Source organism: Eurypyga helias, unplaced genomic scaffold (genome assembly GCF_000690775.1).
Source record: "Eurypyga helias isolate BGI_N326 unplaced genomic scaffold, ASM69077v1 scaffold5950, whole genome shotgun sequence".
NCBI classification, from domain to species: Eukaryota; Metazoa; Chordata; class Aves; order Eurypygiformes; family Eurypygidae; genus Eurypyga; species Eurypyga helias.
Genome location: NW_010227530.1, coordinates 89974 through 97956, shown reverse-complemented (window position 1 = coordinate 97956; position 7983 = coordinate 89974). Strand labels below are relative to the sequence as shown.

At 34.9% G+C, this 7983-nt stretch overlaps 1 protein-coding gene across 1 annotated transcript in view; it reads left to right on the top strand.

The window, feature by feature from the left end:
- Positions 1-4176: 4176 nt before the first annotated feature.
- Positions 4177-7983, top strand: part of SNX29 (sorting nexin 29) — a gene marked incomplete at both ends in the record, with an annotated part of 84268 nt that continues 80461 nt past the window's right edge. Inside the window, 2 exon segments of the mRNA XM_010156495.1 lie at positions 4177-4245; positions 5091-5143. Of these exon segments, the coding sequence (XP_010154797.1) occupies positions 4177-4245; positions 5091-5143 (122 nt within the window).

Genomic DNA, 7983 nt, shown 5'->3' with positions numbered 1-7983 from the left:
TGATGAATTCAGGCTGGGACTAGCCTTGTGCAAATCAGAGCCTAAATCTTCCTAGGGGCCTCATCATTGGGAGCTCTTTGTGAATTCTGTGACTCAAAAGGCAAGGTGGCACCTCTTGTTGTTTAAAACCTCATGTAGTTATTTTTAATATATATTTTTTTTTAACTGAAGAGATACAGGTTTATGAGAAGACAAAATGTGTAATTACTTAAAACAGAATAATGCCTAAGGTGATGTTAAGGCTGGTACTTCAGTTGCATGGCTAACCTACACATGTAGCTCTTGCCAGGACCTACTCGACGCTTCCAACAATTTCAATTAGACAACAAGATAATTAAAAGAACACTAATTCTGCACTTTGGAAAACGTTACTGTTATACAACTCTGTGCAATATTTTTCCAAAATAATGCATGTGGAACAGATCAGGACAGAAAAATGTGTATAGTTGTCGTGCTTCTTTCAGGAAATGGCTAACGTTAACATCGTCGAATTTAACCATGTCTTTTTTTTTTAGTGGCAATAACAGCACTGTTTACACTTACTTCCCTGCTAATTTTAGCCCTTAAAAGTAAAAGGGCTTTTCCTCAAATATAGATAGAGCCTTTTTCCCTAATGGCTGTAATTAGCTAAAAAAAACTCCCGCGTTAAAGGTACAGTGTATTTCTAGTGATGTGAAGGTAACTTCCTGTTGATTGATCATTAATTTAATATTACTAATGCTACTTACTAATTACATACTCATATTTTATTGGGTAGTGTTGAATAGGCTAAACTTTAAAGGGAAGTAACACAGATGCTAGATTTATGTACTTGTCAAGAATTAAGGTTGTCACATGTTTAATGGCAGTTTCAAAAAAACATAAAAATGTGACTAATTCAGGATGAGGCAATAGAATCATAATAATGTAGTACAAGGTAGTATATAAACTATTCAGTGTTTTATCTTACATTTGTATCCTCAGAACCTGTACTAGAGCAAGCAAAAGAAATTGCAGTCTGAAATTTTGCATACAAGACTTCAGGAAGTATGTAAGAGTCATCTGAGATTTTTTTAACCAATATGCTACATGTGGTGCTAAAGAGAGCTGTACCTATAAGGAATTGGATGAAAATCCTGTTTTCCTTTACTTGCATAGACAAATTTTCTTCTGCTGTAGGTGTGGATATTTCTGTCAGGGTATGGAGAGAAGTTTGTTTTAAAAATAAGCAAGTATGACTGTAAACAACAAAAAAATGACAAGGGTCACAGAGACAGGTGCAGCACCTGAGCCTATTTTTAACCCTTTTTGACCCAGTGGATGTTGATAGGAGGAGTCTCTTTAAGTTTCTTAGTTTTTGCAACCTTAGACTTATGTTTTCACAATTATTTTTAGACTCATGTATGAACTTCCTTTTTTACTGCAGTGGTCTAAATATAGCCCTTTTTTTCCTGAGCAGTACTGTTTTTTTGCAATGTGTATTGTGTATTTGTATGTGTGTTACTGCAGTTTTTACCACTATTCTGAATTGGTAGAAGAGTGTTTCGATCAGTTTGTAATACACTGTTAGTCTTTAAATCAACTAGAATTGATCACATTTAATTGGTGATCGTGCCTGAAAATACGCTTTTTTTAAAAAAAAGACTTAGTTTAGAAAATGAAGGCTGTAAAAGAGCAAAATCTTAAATAGTTGGTAGAGATTTATTTTTATCTCCCATCTACTTGAAAGAAAAACATTGCTAAATAGTACTGCATTTTCTAGGCTTATTACAAAGAAGAGTATATCCTCTGCTTGAAAACACACACAATGTAATCTTTCAAATTTTAAGAAATGTTAGACTTTGTGGATATTTGCTTTCTTCTACCTGCACCATGTCTGTGTTAAGCACAGCAATAGAATTCTGAGTCTGTGAGTTGAGCAGAAACCTTGGCCAGCCCTCAGTATAGACATCATAGGCCTCATAGCCCTGTTAATGGTGAAGGTGATCTAAGCTACTTACGGAAATTATTGGTTGTAATCACGTAGAGTCAGGATTGTTACTAGTACAAATTTACAAGTAAAATAAAGAGAAAATACAAATTACACTACACTCTGTAAATTTAAGGCTGCTTGATAGGGCATACTTCAGTCTTTTAGAACATCAGTTTGCACAGTGACCATCTGCAGGTTTTCTGTATTTATTAATTTTTTTTGTATTGTTCACGGTCTGGTATCTAGTTGCAAACCATTTCTGGCTTGCCAAATAGATACAAAGAAGCCAAAGAGTTGTCAATTTAAAAACTAACATGTATTGCCTTTGGAAGACAAACTTAACCCACATACTTTGTGTTTGCATTTGACAGATATTTTACAGGTCATAAAATTTTTAACATGCATTTGTTCTGAAGTAGTCTCAAACTGTTAATGTAAGGAGAAATGTTGTGTTATGCCTATTCTTGCAGGTATGTGGATAGGATAAGACTAAAAGTTTGGGAACAGTAGAGAAAATCTGCAGGTTTGAGTATATTTAATGTTTCCATGCATGAGGGGTTGTATTAAAAGTTGGGATTTAATTGTTTTCCTCATTTTACAGTTACGTGATTTATCATAAGGCATTTAGATGCATAGGCATGTGTCTCTGATTTTGGCAATGAATGTATGGTAAGAACAATATAATTTAATAAAATTTTGATCTCTGAAAGAGCACAGAGATGAATAGTAGGGATTATATGAATTTAACCTTATCGTCACAGTAGCATAACTGACATAGTTGGTTGGAAGTTAAAACCTACATGGTATGGGGTTTGCTTCTAGAATCCTTTACTAGCACTGAACGTGGTTTGCACGCCGCAGAACCAAATCTCAGACATCACATGTCTGCACAGTTTGAGTCAAGAGTTCAAAACTGGAAGTGTAACTTCTTGGAAAGCCAGTGTAATCAGCTAAATAAACATCGTGAAGCTTAGCTAGCAGCTACATTTCCACATTTTTCCTATTGTTCCTAGACATACTGTGGGTTTTTTCTTCTAATCTCATATTTAAAATGAAGCAAAGGCAGAATAATTTCAGTAGTACAAATTCTGTCCCCTCCTGCTGGTTCAGGAACAAACTACTTTGAATACAATTATGAAGATAGGAAATTTTGAGGTTGGGACCTCACAGTGTTGGGCAGAAAGAGGAAGAAACATGTATCTTTGATGTCATGTCTATTTACTAGAGAGCTTATGGTGTGGTGTTTGTTTTTCAGTATCTGGAAGAACTTGCTCATGCACAGTTTTGATAATTTGCTTTCAGTCTATGCATATATTAGTTGTATGTTCTTTCAGAGGAAAAGAATTATTACTTTAATTCCTGAGAAGTTATAGGGGTTATTGGAGGATATTTTGAGTTTAAGATCAGTTTAAAAAAAAAATTATAGAGGTGATGGAGGTTAATTAAACAATACATTTTACACATATTCATGGGAGTTTATAATCCATATTCTGACAAGCAAAGTGTTATGGTATTTGTTGTTAAAATAATTGAGAATTTAAAGATTGTCTTGTGTAGTTGCTTGTATAGTAACAAACTAGATTTTATAGGTGTTAATCAGGAAGAACTATGCTGGTAGTAAAATTTTAAGAGATTTATTGTAACAATTGCTCTCAGTTCACCTGACTTAAAACTCTTTCTGCAGTAAGGTTGTTTGACAATAAGAAGATACTCCTGCTGGCTCTTTCTCATTTTCCATTCTTTTCTTGTGCTATGATGATATACTACGCTGATAGTTGTCCCAGTGTGAACATTTATGGGATTGCAGTGTGAGCTCCATCATACACCTAATCCAACCAACCAAGAGAGGAGAAAAAAAAAAAAAAAATCTTAAACTAGGTCAAATCCAGGCTTGCAATATGACCTCATGGGTGGTTGTGCGAAGAAGCTGGGGCGAACGGTGTTGATTGTGCTGTTATACTATATGTGGTATTACTGCAATAGACCTTATCTCATGAAATCAGAATTTATTAAAGTAAGATTCTAGATGATAATTCACAGTATTCCTGCATATTAGAGAAAGGCTACTTGAAACCTCAAAACACAGAGTTACATTACAGAAAATAAATTAATATATTTAATGGAATAATTGGCATAGGAAGAAAGTTTCCAGGGCTCTGGTGTTGGCCTGAATGTATTTTTGTTAAAAAACTATTTATTTTAAAATAATAACATTTTGTTGAATTTCAGGTTCACAGAACAATGACACTAAAAGACAGTTTCTTCTAGAACGGCTGCTGGATGCAGTTAAACAGGTGAGAAGTCAGATATGTATTTCTACAGTATACTTAATCCGAGTTGTCAGTCCTAGCAGGAACTTTGCCCCTTTTTCTCTTCATTACTAGATAAATAAGAAATCTTGTCTTTCACACAGTACTACTGAGTTTTTGTGTCTGCTAGCAGACAAATATGATAGAATATTTGTTTAAAATTCTTGTTCTTGACAGATTCTACTTGCAATATTTGTATATATTATAAATACATATAATAATATAGAACATATAAATATGTATTTTTATAATACTTATATGACTGAACTAAAAAGTAGTGTACTGCAAAGGCTAAATTGCTTAATATTTTACAGTAGCAGCTTTTTTTTCTTCACACTAGGATTTTAGTGAATGGTTAAAATACAGGTAAAGATGGGATTTGTTTATGTATGTATGTATCTTGTATCAACATGAAGTGCAGCAAGTAGAATTTTGTAGGCTGGATTCAATTTAGGAGAGCTGTGGAGGCAAAAGAATGCCTCGAACGTAAGCCAATGATAGGTTTTATAAAGAATGAACTTCTGTAATTGTAGCATTGAGCTGAATGGGAGCAGTGTTTGTTTTTGTGAGTGTACATTTAAAACTCAGAAATAGTAATTTTTACTGAATTGTAAATTTATTGAAGACCTGCAGGTGTGTGTTCTGGCTGACAAGAATCTATTTTAACTGCAGGAATAGCCTGTAAAGCAATTTTTGGTTGCAGATTCTATTTGCCAGTGCTTTATTTTGTACTGCTTCCTTTTTTGTTGTCACTTTTTCTTACATGGAAGTATTTCAGAATATTGAGTCTGGTAGTGTAACAATTTTTTTTTAAACTCTGTTTATTGCAGTGTCAAATACGGTTTGGAGGAAGAAAAGAAATTGCTTCAGACTCTGATAGCAGGTAAGACAGTCTAAGGAACTTTTAACATGCTTAGATTATGTATCATAATGGCATAAAACAGATGGCACAAAATACTTGACAGTTCCTTTTGTTTACACAGACACTGACATGGGACTCTGATTTTTTTTGTCTTGTTACAAATCTGACCCCTTAGCAAAGTATTCTTCTGTGTGAAGCTGCAAGTGTTTAAGTGGCTGCAGAGTTCATGAAAAAGCGCTAAATTCCGAGGTCTGAACATGAGATTGGGAGAATTTATCTTCCCTAAAACTGCTTTTAAAATAAATGCATATTTATTATCAATACGCCTGTGTTTTGTTGACTGGTGTCAAGTGTGTTTAACACATAGTCATTAAGAAAATTTTCCTTCTTATTTTTTCATATTACTGACATACTTTAAACCTATTTTTCTGTATGAGTTGTTCCTTTTTCTTAATGTAACTCAAAAAATGACATTTAATTCCCATGAGGTGCATTTGTTGTTGGATATGGCATATTGGTTTCTAAGGCTTTTAAGATGAGGATTGGTGGACAGAAATTGCAGTGCTTTTTGTATCCTATTGAGTCTTTCTCAGAATCTGTCCTATCACATCTTGGGTAGAACACCAGGATTAAATGCAGTTGTTTGTTCTTCTTTTTCTGTGTCCTTGAAGTTTGACTCTGCCTTTTGGGAAGAAGTTGACCATTTATAAATGATGCATAAAGGTCTCTGCAATCCCCTCCCGGTTCAGTCTTTAAGATAGGTCTAAGGGTGTGGCTTCACAATTTCTGGAAAGCCAGCATAATAATACATTACTGCTGATGGGGTGGGGAGGGTTCCTGTATCTCTTCAAGGTCCCTGACTTTAGTACTATTCCCTTCCACCACGTTTTTAAGCAATGTCTGGTGATCATCCAGTGCCCCCTGAATTAATTTTATAAAAGAAGAAATAATGCAAAAGGATAAGTTTCTGCCATTTTTATGAGTTAAATCAGTAAAAGGTCTGCTGAATGCTAGAGTTGTTGCAAGGAGGGGACAGTCATGCAGTTAGAAGCAATGGGAAGTGTGGAAGGGGAGGAAGAACCAACAAGGCATGAGGAGGCAAACCCTTCTCTTAGGAGCAGCTTGTAATGCAGCTCCTGTGCATACCTGTGTGTGAAAATCCAGGCTAATGCTACTTCATGGCAGCTTAAACCGTCTGACTTTGGCTACCAGTGTCATCCTGTCTTGCCACTGGCTGTTTCAGCCTACAGTACTTCGGGGAAACAGACCTCAAGAAGTAGTGTTCTCTTGAACTAGCGTGGTGGAAACAGTTCAGTACAGTGGCTGTTCAGCACAGGGTTTGTTGGGCAGAAGCTGGTGTGGGGAAGGACGCAAGAAGGGGAGGTGGGATGGGTAAAGGGATGGTGGGTCTGAAGCACCTAGCTGTAGGGCTGGTTGTGCAGCTATACCTTTTGACACAAAAGTGTGAACTAGAGAGAGTTAATTTAATCGTTGCTGTTTAGTTTATGTGAGACAATCTATTGGTGTGTTTGCCTTTGTAGTAGATTGTGTTAAGTACCTTCTATGTAGAGCAAATTCTCTGGATCTAAAACTTCTGCTTTATTGCTCAGTTTGCTTGAATAAGTGCTTTGCTGCAGTCACTTAATAATTGAATGACTACCTTTAGTATTTGTCTTCTGATAAAACAGTGAGAGTTAGGATTCCACAGACATAATGCTGGCCAAATTTCACTTATAAATGCTTTCCTTAGAATTCAGTAGATATGCTGAAAAATGGATTATATATAGCTGGGCAGTTTCAGGAATAAAAAGGAAGTGGAAATTAATAGATTTTGTTTTCTGAATTTCATGGTGTTAGAGGTTGTTACTATGCTAAGTATTATGAGCTAATTTTGAAAATGAGGATAATCTGAGAATTTAGATCAAAATGTAATAAAATCCATGATTCTCCAAGTTTTATTCTCCCAGTGGTTTTCTCTTTGGGTTTATAATTATTCACGGTTCTGCTATGGATATGTACATTAGACTTTTCCATGGTTTTCAGTACTTGTTTATTTAACATACGATTGTGATGCTATGTAGTAAATACAGTGTGTATATTGGGCATTGTAGAATACTTGATTTTTTTTTTTAAATTTTATTTTGTTTTACTAGTGGCTAACTTTTCGTGTAAAATGCTGCAGTTTTCCTGCTTTGATTTTCAGTGCACATGGATTTTTAATAATGTGCACGAATAAAACCAAAGAGCTCATTTAATAATATGAGCTCTTTCACAGAAAATAGTTTCTGTTCTGCTTTTTATGAACTGAAAAAGTCAAGTAATTTTTTTTTTTTCTGGGAGGGGTCATGTATCTGCTGGAATATCCATTTTAGACAGCAACAGTCTTTTGGGCAAAAATTAATCACAACTGCTCCACACTCATCTTGAGTATTGTTTGAATTACTGTCTGCTTTATCAGTGAAGTTTTCCTAACAAAGTATAGCTTCCTTAACATGGCTGTACTGGAAAGCATTCTGTTTTATAAGCTCTTCTGTCCAGGGCAGTGTTAGTAAATATACTTCTGTTTCTTTTAGTGTCCCTCCTGAGATCTTCTGCTTTTTTGTGGCCCTTAGTAGAACTCTACTTCTGGAATGCCGGGGCAGAGTCCTGAGCAGCTTTGTCAAGTGTTTTTATTTCTTTGATTGAATTTAGTTAAAGTATCTGTCCTTCCTTTTAGCAATCAGCTTTTGCAGCCATGTGACAACTTTGTCAAAGGTTAAGTTTTAACTATTGTTTATTTAATGGCAGAGATAAAACTTAGAGATAAAAATTAGAGTAAAAAAGATTTCAAACAGATTGCATTTATGTCTATTATACCTTAA